We start from the raw sequence: 14,588 nt of genomic DNA on the forward strand, positions 1-14,588 counted from the left end.
CATCCCCTGCCAGGTCTTAGTTAACGCTCTCCTCCCTCCGTGGTGTCCCCTTTGACTCACTCCAGCCCCTCCCTGCCACCAGGCCCAACCTGCTGACCAAGTCCCCTCACTGCCTTCATGACAGCGTCTTTTACATTAGTCTCTTTCTTTCACATGGCCACCTCATTGCCACATGCCCCGTGATTTTATCCAGCACAACCCCGTCAGATGAATATCTCTATATTTTTGGTTAACAACATTATGTAAGTTTCGAGTGTACAGTTGTATAAACATCATGTGTGTACTGCCTTGTGTGTTCACCACCCAAAGTCTAGTCTCCTTCCGTCAGCATATATGTGACCCCGTTTACCCTCTTCATCCTCCCTCCACCCCGCTTTCTCTCCGGTAACCCCCATACAGTCGTCTGTGTCTATGAGTCTGTGTTTTGTTTGTTCATTTATTGCTTTTTGTTTTATAACCCACATGAGCGAAATTATATGGCTCTTGTCCTTTGCCATCGGCCTTATTTCGCTTAGCACGATACTCTCAAAATCTATTAGGCATGTTGTCGCAAAGGGCAGTATTTCATCCTTTTTACGGCGGAGTAGTATTCCATTGTATAAATGTACCACAGCTTCTTTATCCAATCAGATGAATATTCTTCCAACACCACACAGCACCTCTTTTGCTCAGGATCCTTCAGTGCCCCCTTACACTGACTACAAGGTGAAGCCCAGAATTCTCATCCTGGCAGTTAAGGTCTTCCATGATCTTCTTCAGTCAGCCATTAATCCTGAGGTCCATGGCTAAGTGTAGATCTTGACAGGAGGAGGAAGAGGACAGAATACAAGGATGCTGGCTATTTGCAGAGTGAGATGGCATCACCATGGAGGTGGGAAATGAGTGTAAAGCAGGGGTACCAGTGGGACAGAGAAAAGCTGCCAGTCACGAAGTTACCAGGGCTGCCAGTGCTGTGGCAGAGCCTGTTCTTTTCACCCCCAACTTTATTGAGATGTAACTGACATGCAACATTGTGTAAATTTAAGGTGCACAGTGTACAGTGATTTGATATGCTTACGTATTACAAAATAATTACCACTATAATGTCAGCTAATACCTACATCACACGTAATTACTTTTCCTTTTTTATAGTGAGAGCATTTAAGATCCAACCTCTTAGCAACTTTCAAGTATATGACACAGTCTGGTTAACTATGGTCACCATGCCATACAGTAGATCCCAGGACTTACTCACCTTCTAACTGGAGGTCTGTACCCTTTGACCAACATCCCCCCATTTCCTTCACCATACTCTCTTTTTTCCACAAGTTTGGCTTTTTTAGATTCCACATATAGGTGAGATCATGTATGTGAGATCTTTCTCTGTCTGACTCATTTCACTTAATATAATGCCTTCAAGGTCCATCTATGTTGTCACGAATGGCAGGATTTCCTTCTTTCTCATGGCCGATGATATTCCATTGTTATGTGTATATTTAAGACAATGAAATTTCTTTATCCATCATCTGCCGAAGGATGCTTAGGTGGCTTCCATGTTTTAGTTATTGTGAATAATGCTGCTTTGAAAATAGGAGTGCAGATAGCTCTTCGAGGTACCAATTTCAGTTCCTTTGGGTATGTATCAGAAATGGGATCACTGGATCATAAGGTAGTTCTATTTTTAATGCTTGAGGAATCTCCATCCTGTTTTCTGTAGTGGCTGCACCAATTTAGGGGAGAGCCGGTTCTTCCTCCGTATGGCATGGTCCAGAGCAGCAGCAGCTGTCCCTAACCCTCCCCACCACCACCACCATCTTACTCTCTCGTGGCCACAGCAGGTCAGTTGGTGTCCGGATATGCAGCTCTAAGTGTCCTGCACCCAAGCGAGAGATGGGCTACACTGGGCATTCCTGATTTGTTTCCCAGGACATGGCTTATGACAAAAGCACTATAATCTCACTGCCACCTGGCCATCCGCTGGACATTTTAGTACAAGATAGCATGTGCTCCATAATAATGCAGAAATCATGAGGATTAAATATCCCAGACCTCCCCCATACTCACGATTGTATTTTGGTAAGCTCTTCTCATTTTGCTTTTGTGGAGTGTTAATCCTAATTACTACACACGCCTCAAAACCTAACTGTGAAACAAGGAACCTGAACTTTCTTCCAAAGGATTAAGGATGATTTGTTGTTCTAATTTATTTTCTGTATTAGGGAAATAAGCTCTTGTGGTTCAGAGGACAGGAAGCTACTACAAGGCTGTATCAGCCATCTCCTACCTTCCCACCAATACTGACGATTACATCTTATCATGTGAAGCATGTCAGAAGGACTAATTCTTGCTGTGCAACTATGATTAAATGAAGCTATTATGCTTTGTAGAGACTGGCGCCTAATCTTTAAGTGGCTACGAAATGTCAATCATCGGTAGTATAAAAAATAATTCGTTGCAAAGGGAAAATAACTTAGCAGAGGCAATTACTCAAAACCATGGAAAGCTGTATGATGATGAGGGACCAATGCCAACCATTTTGGGCATATATATATTTTTTAATGGAACCCAACGGTCACTCCAGGATGGAGACCACTGAGGTTCTCTCCTCTCCTCTTTCCTTTCCCTTGCCTCTTCCTCCCCCATCTCCCCCCCCCCCCTCTCCCCGTGCTCCATCTGCATCCTCCCTCCCCCACCTTCTCTCCGCCATTGTATGTTAGTCCACTTGGGCTGCTATAAACCCACAGACTCGGGGGCTTCAACAACAGAAATTTATTTTCTCACAATTCTGGAATCTCCAAGTCCAAGCTCGAGGTGCTACAGAGCTGGTTTCCTCTGAGGCCTCTCCCCCTGGCTCGCAGACGGCCATCTTCGCTTTGTGTCTTCACATCGTCTTCCCTCCGTGTGTCTCTGTCCTAATCCCCTCTTTTTGTAAGGACGTCAGTCACACTGGATTATGGTCCACCCGAATGACCTCATTTTAACTTTAAAGACCTTTTCTCCAAATACAGTCACATTCTGAGGGTTAGGACTTCAACATCTGAATGTGGGGGTGGGGGGAAGACACGGTTCCCATAACAACGACCCTTCTCTGTCACTCCCTGCTATATTCATACTCTCCCCACGTTGTCCATCCCCCCTTACATCCCTCTCCTTTCTTCTCCCCTAAAACTTTCCTGACTTTACATAAAATCAATTACTGCCAATCAAATATAACCCATCCTTATTTATTTTTATCCCAAAGTATTTAATAGGCACTGACTGTGGACAAGAACTTTTGCTAATTACCCTAAAGATAAAAAAAGAAATTAGACATTCTGCCCTCTTTTCAAGCGTATGCCATTTTTTTTTCTTACGTAAAAACCTCACACTCTTTTTAAATATTAGAGTTGTCGTTTCAACGTTAATATTAAAAGCATCGCCCATCAGTTTTATGGCTACTTTTTATGTATCCTGTTTTCCACCTCACCAGCACTGGTGAGAAACGGAAGAGTGAAGAGGCTAGAATCATAAATTCAATGAGTTTTGATATTTGCCAATGATAATGAAAAGCATGCAAAGGCTGATTGGCTGAGAAGCATGTACCTAAGGCCATTATCTATGGGTTAGGGTGAGATGTACTCATGGGAGCGGAGTGGTGACCTCACCCCCCACATTCCCGTGCTGTTCTCGTTTTCCATGCTCTAAAATATTAGAAATACCTTCGCTTATCCTTAACCCACTAAATCTATTGTCTCCCCTTTTCACTACCCCAGGAAAAAAGAGGAAGATTTGCAGACCTGTTGGGTGCTAAATATTTACGGACCACGTTACAGATCTGGGTCATATGGTAAGAATGTTGTTATTTCAAAATGAATTTTCAACAAGTATGTGGAGAAAGCTTACCGAAGTAAGCCCACTCTGAATGCTGTTGGGGAGAGACACAAGAAAGGCTCCAGCAATGTCTTATCTTTCTACTAACACCAACCAAGGAAATACATAAAATAACAATTTTACAAATGAGAAAAAAAGAATTCTAATCGTCTACAACCAGTTTTTTATTTTTCTTTGGAACATATGAGCTCATGTTCTGTTTACAGCCTGTTTCACCATTACAAATCCACCTGAATATCTAAAATTTAAAAAACAACAACAACAACAACAAAAGCCTCACTGTACCAAATGTTGGGAAGGATGTAAAGTAACTAGAACTTTAATACGCTGCCGATTGGAGTTTCCACTTTGGAAAACTCTTTGGCGGTATCTATTACAGTTGAAAAATATACATATCCTGCGGCTCAGTAATCCCGCCCCCTGGCTTATACCCAACAGGAAGGCTTACGTATGTTTACGAAAAGACATTTACACGAATGTCCATCACATTGTTTTATTTGTAACAGCCCCAAACTACAAACAACCCACATGTCATCAAGGGTATAATGGGTAAATTGTATTATAGTCATAAAATGGAATACTACACAATAATGACCATGAGAAAACTAGTGCTTGACACTCGACATAGCTGGATCTTACAAATGTAATAATGAGCAAAGGAAGCCAGACACACAGAATACATATTATGTGATTCTGTTTATATAAAGATAGAAAACAGGCAAAACTAATCTACAGTGTTTGCATTCAGGAAAAGATTGTTTATCTGCCTTGTTCAGATATAATCACTATTGATAGGTTGGTGTGCCTCCTCTTGAGACTGTAATTTTAAATATACTCTTAATATTTGGAAATTAAACAGGTTAAAATTCTTTTAATAACAAGAGGAGGTATCATAATTACTTTTAACTATTTCATTATGAAAATTTCCAAACACACATGAAAGCAGAGATACCGTGATAAACTGATTCACTCATCACCCAAATCTGACAGTCACCGATATTCACCCGTTTTGCTTCAGCTGCATTTTTCCTGTGCTGAAGTATTTTCAAGCTTCATGGCATTTCATCCCCAGATGCTTTATTGAGAGTCTCACCTACTTGAGGACATTTTCTTAGATTACTCCAATCCCACAATCACACTGACAAGATTAACAGTCACCACGTTAATATCATCCATTATCCAGAACACATGTGACTTCCTCTGATTGTCCCCATATGTCTTTCACAGCTGGTTTTTACAACCATTTCTGCAAAACCAAGAGGGGCACAAGGGGGGTTTCTGGGAGGCAGACATTATTCTTTTTCTTGACTTTGATACATGAACTTTTCTGCATGCTATTTTATATCACAACGAAGATATCTATTAAAGAATAGGACGGAAATACAAAGGAAGCATAAGCACAAACCTCTTGTGGCTCCTCATGGCCTGCTAAAGACCCTTTGTGATAGGCAGACTTCTAAAGGTGACCCCAAGGTGGCCCCAACTCCGGGTGAAAACACTAATTCGGATGCTGATGTGAAGGGACTATTTAGACATGATTAAGGTTATCGGCCTTAAAATAGGGATATGATCTTGTGTTGAGTACGTGGGCCCCAGAAATTTCTCCAGCTGGAATCATAGCTGCAGTAGAAAAGATGAGAAGAGGCAGAAGAAGAGAACAGAAAGATTCAAAGTCAGAGGACTCGACCCTCCGCTGCTGGCTTTGAAGGCAGGCAATGAGGGAAGCCTGTAGAAGCTGAGAACAGGTGGTCAACAGCCAGCAAGAAAACACGTGAGTTCTACAGCCCCAGAGCTGAATTTTGCCAACCATCTGGGCGAGCTTGGAAAATGCTGCCTACAACTTCATTTTTGCCTCTGAGACTCGGAGCAGAGAAGTCAACCAGACCCACAAAACAGACCTCCAGAACTGTGAGATACTAAATGTGTATTGTTTTAACATGGTTTGTGCTAACATGTTACAGCAACGACAGAAAACGAATCCAAACGTCACACTCCTTCACCGAGCTTGTGGCGTCCTCCACCACCTAGCCTCACCCTGCTCTTGCAAATTCATTTCTCACCGTGCAGCCTCCGGTCTCCCTGACAGCTGAGCTCGGCTTCCCTCTCCCTCTCCCTCCCCCGCTCACTCTGCCTCCCATCTGGAACGCTCTCCCCTCTTCTCCCTCCATCAGGCCTGCCACCGACCTCCTCATGTCCATCCTTTCTCACTTCCAGGCTGGGCATCTCTTTCGCCTACTATGGGGTCATCCTGGCCAGCACTGAGCTGCTGGAGCGGGACCTGGTCTGCGGTTCTCGGTCTGAGTCCGAGGTGGTGGTGACTGTGGGGGCCTCAGAGGAGAGCCAGAGCCCCTGTCACTGCCACATGTTTGCTCCCTCCGACTACCGGACCATGATTATCAGCACCGTCGGTGAAATTGCTCGTAAGTGTCTCTCTCCATTTGGGGCCCCTCGCTATTTTGGGTGGGGACATGCGACTCAGAGCCTTAGAAGACAGAAATGTGACCTTGTCATAGACTTGGCTCCCGCCTGGTAGAACTGAACTACCCCCCAAATCATGCTGACATGTCTCCAGTGTGGGTTGGTAGAGCTTTGAATTATTGAATTATATCAATTCCGAGAGGCATTTTCCTCCCGTGTTTTAACATCTCTGAAATAGGGATGTCTTACCATGGCTCGTTAGATTTAAATTTGCAGTACTATTTCTGTTTTAGTAGACATGAAATAATAGTACTTAAAATTCAATAGCACCTTGAAACTAATGAAAAACAGTATAAAACATCTAAAACATAGGTCTAGCAAGTTGGCAATTTACAGTAGACCTACATGATGTAATAAGTGTCCTGGGCATAAACTGCCCTTTGTATACACCAGTGCTTGTTGTGCTTCTCCCATGTGGGTCCAAAATGTTGAAAGGGGTCATAAAGTTGAGGACAATGGGACCGGGTCTTGGCTGGAATATCCACGAGGTTCTGATGAAAGTTACCTCTCCCTGAAATGACAAGGAAGAATCTGTGCCAGTGTTGATAAATGCCACTTGCTTTCAAGATTCCAGAAAGTGTCTCTGTTGTTTGCTTTCTAGTGAATCCTTTAAATATCCTGGGCATTAATTTCCTGGGAAGACGGCTGAGCCTGTCTATCACCATGGGATGCACTGCTTTATTCTTCCTTCTCCTCAATATTTGCACTTCAAGGTATTTTCTCTCTGGTTGCCTCAGAATAATCTAGCTTTGTGCAGTTGTTTTAAGATGGGGCCCCCAGACCCAGAGTGTTCAGTGGGGGTCGGGGGCAAGTTCCTTTCACCGGGAGAGTAAAGAATGGGTTGCTTGTTTGTCTGGAAGGATCTCGGCTGGCACCAGGCACTCCCAGTCCCACTTCTGTGTGACTGGGCCCCTCTTCAGTTATCACACTATGATATGGGTACCAGTGTGGGGGTACTCACTTCGCCCACCAAGATATTTAGGATCTTCGTGTAAAATTTCCTGGAAAAGGGGACTCTAGTTGTTAACCAAATTATCCTGACCTGTGTCAAGAGTGTAGTGATAGATGACACACCCATGGTGTGAAAATTCATTTTGCTCTTAGTTTGCAACCCTAGAGTGGCCTCAGTGGTAATATATATCGCTTTTTGTGTGAACTGCACCATTTTGGGGGTGATGCTAATCTGGGGGGCCAGGCTGGAATGGCACACTTGGGGAGTGGAGAAGGCAGGGAGCAGGACTGAAGGTTTGAGTTGGGCATGTGCCTCGGGACCCCACAATCAGGCAGCCGAGCAGCAGCGGCCCCCTGGGACCTGGGTATTCATGGGTGTGTGTGAGCATTTATAACGCACTTGGTCTGGGCCATGGACGGCCTTCCACGTCGCCTTCGGTAACGTCCTCGCTTCCTGTTCCACAGTTCCGGCCTCATCGGCTTCCTCTTCATGCTGAGGGCCTTGGTGGCGGCCAACTTCAACACCATCTACATTTACACGGCTGAGGTTAGTTTTGGGGACAGGGTCAGTTACATCCAGGCATTCAAGATGAGCTACTTAGAGGTGGTGTCTGTCCATGGATAATGCATCCCTGGCTACCACTGATTTTTGATGATTTTCTAAAAACATCCCATTAAGGTGACACCAGAACGTTTATTTGATATGGTGTTTCCCCTGCCCCATTGAGTCTAGTGAAAGCCAGTGAGTGCCTGAGAAGAAAGGACTTTCTCCCTTTCTCCCTAAACAGCATGCGTGTAAAAAAACAACTCACTCAGAAGCACCGTGCTCCCAGAAGAAAGAGAGTCTGGTAGCTGCACGCTGCTGTTAAAATTTCTCTCTCGTTTTGAAATTAGAATGTATTTTTCACCTTTATTCTTTTGAAAGATCACATCCCCCTCCGTCTGTTATTTGCTGCATGTAGCTTAAATTCAAATGTAGTAACTTATTCTTTCTTTCGTTACGGAATTGATACATCATATTATATGCAAGGCACTACCTGAGGGAGTTAGAGGATCTTCTCCTACACCTTCACTTTATTCCTAGAAATAAACAGCATCTGAATAGGAAACTTAGTATTTTAGCTGGTTTCGTCATTCATTGAGCTACAAAAAACAGTGCCATAGGGAGTGATAAAGCTGCGTTCATTTCCATTTCGGGATATGTGGAAGGCTGCTCAGGTTACAGATATAAGTCAAAACCATTAAAGCCAGAGAAATATTCTCCCTGACACACACAGATAAAAAAGGAAATTATGACATATTCAACATATACTTCATTTAGTTCCATTAACATCTTCTAAAATTATTTTGTGAATTTATGAACCTAAAAAATCAGTGTGTAATGTAACAAGGTGTTTTTGTAAAGTTACATTTGGAATATTGAATTTAACATATTTTGGAACGCGGTCATATAAAGGGTTGTTTCTAAGTATTTTTTTTTTTCTGATGCTTATTGTTAACAAAAACCAAAGATGTGTATCGGAAGATGATCATCTTCTATTATTCCACCTCCCAAATTGTCAAAACATCAACAAAAGATTTTGATATTATATAAAGAAAAGAACATCACCACGTATCTGAATCCATTGTGTTTAGGTACAATCAGCAGCCTCATTTTCCAGAAAAAGCAAGCAAGCTCCCCGTGAAGGCTGTCCACCCCGACCTTCTTCTATAAATACAGCAGTGTCCTCTGAGGCAGGATAGAATCTTGCTTTTGCATTTGACAGATGGTGGCTAACAAGATGCAGCCACATAAAGGGGCTACGTGCTTTGCTTTAGCGAAACGATGAAAACCGTTTTATTGCTATTGTATAGCAGTAAGAAAATTCTCCAGAGTTTTGAAAAACCATTCTTTCATATGAAGTATTCTCCCTCTATTCTTATTTATTAAATAACATTAATAAGTTTATTAATGTTTACTTAATAAACTTCCACCAGTTCATTAAGGATTCTGAATTAATGAAGTACAGATTAATTAAATTTTACTATGAATGTATGAAAGTTGCAGCGAGAAAGCAGACAGTGCTGTAGGATTCTGCAGTGAGAACACACTGAACGGCGTAGCGCTTACCCGGCACTCTGGGTAATTCTTTTCACTGTGTCTGTATCAAAGGTTCCATTGAATCATATTATTTGGGGAGTATTTTCTTTCCTTTCAATAGAATCTCCTTCATACATTTATAGCTCTAAAGTGGAGCTAACCTTTCTAAAATTATATTTGGAATATTCAATTAAACACTTATTTTAGAATCTACTCACTTAAAGGACAATTTCTAAGCAGTTTTTTTTGGGGGGGGAAGGGGGGTGATTGTTGTCGTTTAAAAATTCAAAGTTGTGTGCCTGAGAAAATGAATGTCTTCTAGTTACCCTGTATACCTATGTCCTACATGGAATATTTGGCATTTAAAGTATGTAGCAAAGCCCGCCCTGGGGAGCGAGGGCAGAGGGGAAGGGCGAGGCCTGGACTGACTCCCGCTCTGCTCCTCCCTCCAGGTCTACCCCACGACGATGCGTGCTTTGGGGATGGGGACCAGCGGCTCCCTGTGTCGCATCGGGGCAATGGTGGCGCCATTTATATCCCAGGTACAACCCAGAAGTCTCTGCAGGGAGGGTGGGTCTAAGGGACATGGGGAAGAGGAACCCCGGGTCGCTTCGGGTTAAGGATGTAAGCAAGGATTTGTTTACTTTGTGCGTTTTCTTGGGGTGCCGTCGTTGGCGAATTGGGCAGGGAAAGGGCTAAGTTTAATGCTTTCGTCCAGTCAGTAGCAGGTATTGCATTGTGAGCAGGGTTTGGATTTCGTTGGGCATTGTCGGGGGAGGATGCAAAAGAAACGGATGGCACAAGGAGCTGGAGCAGTTGAATGACAAGAGGCTCTAACCTTGACCCTGTCCACAGCACAGAAGTGCATGGAGGTTGAGCAGAGGTGCAGGGAGGTGGCCTGGGGCAGGGTAAGTCCAGCGCTTGGGCAAATCAGACACAGGCTGGGATAAAATCCAGGGGTGACCTGCACCCGTGGATGGAGCATCGTTTCAGGAGGAACGGAGGCAGATGTGCTGACCTGCATAGTCATGGCACCTCAGAGGGCTCAATGGCTGGTCCCTCTCCCTTGGTCATACTTTTTGGGCTACAAGAAATGGGAATCCCCCCGAGCTGCCTGCAACAAAAAAGACGGGAGTGAAGCTGGGTGCTGGGAGGGCCTGGTCCCGGCACTGGGGGCCGACAGGGACCCAGGCCCTGTCCTCACATCTGTCTGGGGCCTAAGGTCACACCTCCATCTCTCTGAGCATTCGAGCTTGACTCTTGTCTCCCCGAAGACCAGTGTGCTTGCGTGTGTGTGTGTGTGTGTGTGTGTGTGTGTGTGTGTGTCCGCCCCATAAATCCCAAACACATATCCTTACATCCAGCCCCCAGAAGATAGTGATGCGCTCTCTGCATCCCGAGAAAGAGACTCATCAGCCACGTCTGATCAGTTGCTCACACTTGAGCTTAATCCATCGTGGCCAGGAATCAGGGTTATGTAAAGTGTGGCTGAAGGGGGTTCGTGATATTGTGGTTTATAATCAGATGTGTGTGGTCTTCCTCCGTTTCTGGCACAGAGTGCCCACAACCCGTGCGATTTCCTAAACGACGAGAGTGACACAGACTTCTCATTATGTTAATGAGGTGACTTCTGGACAGTACTGAAGGATGGGGACTGGTTGCCAGGAAACCCAACCACGTGATTAGGGGGTTGGAATTTTTAGTCATACCCGCCTGACCCCTGGGGAGGGGACAGGGGTTGGAGGTTGAATTTGTCACCAGAGGCCAGTGGTTTAATCAATCATGCCATTGTGACGAGGCCTCCATGAAAACCTGAAAGGACAGGGGTCGGAGAGCTTCCGGGCGGGGTGGCAAGATGCCTCCATGTGTTGTCATGCTGGGGACAGAAGCTCCTTCGTTTGGGACCTTACCCTGTGGACCTCTTCATCTGGCTTTTGAGCCATACCCTCCTCTAATATCCTCTGTGATAAAATGACAGCCTAGTAAGTAAGCGGGTTTCCCCAATTCCGAGCTGCTCTATCTCATTAATCAAACCCAAAGAGGGGATCTTCTGATCAACAGCTAGTTGGTCAGAAGTACAGGTGACAACCAGGACTCGTGACTGGCCTCTGAGGTGGGGGCGGTCTTGGGGAATGGAGCTGTCAGCCCGTGCAATCCGATGCTGTCTCCTGCAGATCGTGTCAGAATCAAGTCGCTCGGTGGCGCAGCAGAAAAACCCTCGCCACACACTGCAATTGGGCAGTTTTCAGACACGGGGTTGTCATGGGCTGAGCAGGCCGTCACGTTTCAGATTGTGATAAGTGCTTTAGCGGTAATATGATCATGAATGAAAGGGGTGATAGGTCTTTTAGGCAAGGCTTCTCTGGAAGGTGACACTGGAGATGAGACCTAAAGTATGAGAAATTGACAAGTCGTAAAAGGGAATAGCATTTCGAGTGGGATGACAGCTGGTACAGGGCCTGGCAGAGACTGGTGTTCCAGGACAGGAAGTAGCAGTGGGAGCGAAATGGAGAGAAGTATAGGGAAGAATGTGTCTTACTGGGGACTCTGGATTATTTTTCTTAGGAGTAGTGGGAAGTAATTTAAGGTATAAAATAAAATAAGTGAATGACATGGTCCGTTTTGCGCTTTAAAAAGAGCACGCTGGTCGCCATGTAGTGAGATGCTGAGTGGAGGGAGGTGGGCGGAGCAAGCTCATGATGAGGCTCTGATTTCACATTGCCGTGTAGTACTCACAGGAAACGGGAGACTTCTGAATTCTGGAAAACCCTTTCTCTTATAGCCTAAAGATATAGCAAAAGACTACATAAAAAACTCTCCCATAGATTAAGGATAAAAACCCTAATTGAATTGTCACAGCTGAGCAGTGATTTTGTCGTCCTGTCAAATACCTGATCCTCTCTGAAACATGGAAACCCAATGGATCAAAGATGGTACACAGAACTTCCCAAGTTAATGAGAATGAAAAATCTATCCAGTTCATATTTTCATAAGTGATTTCTAATAAGCAATAAACTTAATGAGAAACTGTACGCTGTCAAAGATAAACTATACCAGGCACTAGTTAAAGTGGTAAGGACAGATTTTGATCAGTTATATCTATTGCAATAGGGAAGAGAGTCCAGTGTGAAATGAATTCAACTTCGATTTATACAGAGGTGACTGGGAGTTTTAAAGGGGAGAATGACAGATTAGGATGAGCAGGGTCTCAGTGAAGTCAGGAAAGTGAAAAATTGCAAAAAGCGGGAAGGAGAGTTTGGTCCATATGAAACCCAGACAGGGGCCCTATTTACAGGTGTCGACTGAACAAACAGTAGATTCTTTTGGAAGCCTTGAGTTATCTCAGGTAGACACTTTACGGGGCTAGGGTTACCCTAGGGATGTGACCTTAAACTATTAGAAACTATGTTAGTGTTCAACCAACTATCTATCTATCTATCTATCTATCTATCTATCTATCTATCTATCTATTTATTTATTTATTGTGCCTACAGCACCTGGTCTTCCTAGGTGGTCTCCCATCCAAGTACTAACCAGGCCCGACTCTGCTTAGCTTCCGAGATCAGGTGGGATCTGGCTTGTTCAGGGTGACATATATATTTGCCGTAGACAAATATATTTTAATAAAGCTCTTTCAATATATCTAAGGCTATGTATATATAAATATGCATATACATTTACCCAAATATGATCCTAGTTCTTATACTTTGAGATATAACTGACATGTAACATTAGTTTCAAATGTACAACGTCAATGATTTGATATATGTACATATTCTGAAATAGTCACAATAAGTTAACATCCATCGCTACTCATAGTTATAAATTTCTTCCTTGTGATGAGAATTTTTAAGATTTACTGTCTTCGGAACTTTCAAATACACAATGCGGTATGATTAACTATAGTCGCCATGCCGTATGTTATATCCTCAGGACTTATTTATTTTATAACTGGAATCTGTACCTTTTGACCTCCCTCATCTCTTTGGCATCACCCCTCCACACCTCTTGCAACCACCAATTTGTTGTCTGTCTGAGTTTGGAATTTTTTGTTTGCTTATTGTTTTTAGATTCCACATAAAAGTGAGGTCATATGGTATTTGTCTTTCCCTCCCTGGTTTGTTTCTCTTAGTATAGTGGTCTTAAGGTCCATCCATGCTGTTGCAAGTGCCAGGATTTCTTTTTTATGGCTGAATAATATTCCATTGTATACATATACCACATTTTCTTTATCCAATCATCCATCAAAAGACACTTAGGTTGTTCCTGTCTTGGCTATTCTAAATAATGCTGCAATGAACACAAGAGTACAGATACCTCTTCAAGTTAATGTTTTTGATTCTTTTGGATAAATACTCAGAAGTGGGATTGCTGGATCACATGATAGCTCTACTTTTAATTTTTTGAGGAATCTCTATTCTTTTCCATAGTGGCTGCACTAATTTATATTCCTATCAACAGTGCACGAGGGCTCCCTTTTTTCCACATCCTCGCCAGCACTTGTGATCTTGTCTTTTTGATGATAGCCGTTCTCACAGGTGTGAGTTGATACCTCATTGTGGTTTTGATTGCATTTCCCTGATTAGTGATGTTGAGCACCTTTTCATGTATCTGTTGATCCACCTGTATGTATGCTTTGGAAAAATGTCTATCAGATCCTCTGCCCATTTTTAAATTGAATTTTTTTTTTTATTGAGTTGTATGAGTTCTTTATGTTTTACGATTATTAGTTTATTTCTTCTTTTAGTTTTGTTAGTCTTTGTATATTTAGGTGCATATTTACAAAGGTTATATCCTCTTGTTGGTTTGACCCCTTTATGATTATGTAATGACCTTGTCTCTTATTAGTCTTTGTCTTAAAGTCTATTTGCCTGGTAAAAGTGTAGCTACTCAGCTTTTTTTTGATTTCCATTTGCATGAAGTACATTTTTCTATCCCTTCACTTTCAGTCTGTGTGTCCTTATATCTGAAGTGCGTCTCTCGTAGGCAACATGTAGATGGGTCTTGATTCTTTGTCCATTCAGCCACTCTGTCTTTTGATTGGAGAATTTAGTCCTTTTACATTTAAGGTAATTATTGGTAGGTATGTACTTATTGCCATTTCGTTAATTGTTTGCTAGCTTTCTTCTTTCGTTTTCTTCTTCTCTTGCTCTCCCTTTGTGATTTGATGATTTTCTGTAGTGGTATGCTTGGATTCCTTTCTCTTTATCTTCTGTGTATCTACTATAGT

General features: G+C 43.1%; 1 protein-coding gene and 1 pseudogene across 1 annotated transcript in view; one reads left to right on the forward strand and one right to left on the reverse strand.

Annotated features, from left to right (window-relative positions):
- Positions 1 to 14,588, forward strand: part of SVOPL (SVOP like) — a 44,606-nt gene that overhangs the window by 15,461 nt on the left and 14,557 nt on the right. The window contains exons 6-11 of the mRNA XM_023530267.1: positions 631 to 777; positions 3,732 to 3,805; positions 6,064 to 6,269; positions 6,929 to 7,040; positions 7,744 to 7,825; positions 9,811 to 9,900. Of these exons, the coding sequence (XP_023386035.1) occupies positions 631 to 777; positions 3,732 to 3,805; positions 6,064 to 6,269; positions 6,929 to 7,040; positions 7,744 to 7,825; positions 9,811 to 9,900 (711 nt within the window). The remainder of the gene's footprint in view (positions 1 to 630; positions 778 to 3,731; positions 3,806 to 6,063; positions 6,270 to 6,928; positions 7,041 to 7,743; positions 7,826 to 9,810; positions 9,901 to 14,588) is intronic.
- On the reverse strand, positions 12,844 to 12,969 carry LOC111739220 (annotated as a pseudogene).

This window comes from Pteropus vampyrus, unplaced genomic scaffold, assembly GCF_000151845.1.
Source record: "Pteropus vampyrus isolate Shadow unplaced genomic scaffold, Pvam_2.0 Scaffold48, whole genome shotgun sequence".
Taxonomy (NCBI): Eukaryota; Metazoa; Chordata; class Mammalia; order Chiroptera; family Pteropodidae; genus Pteropus; species Pteropus vampyrus.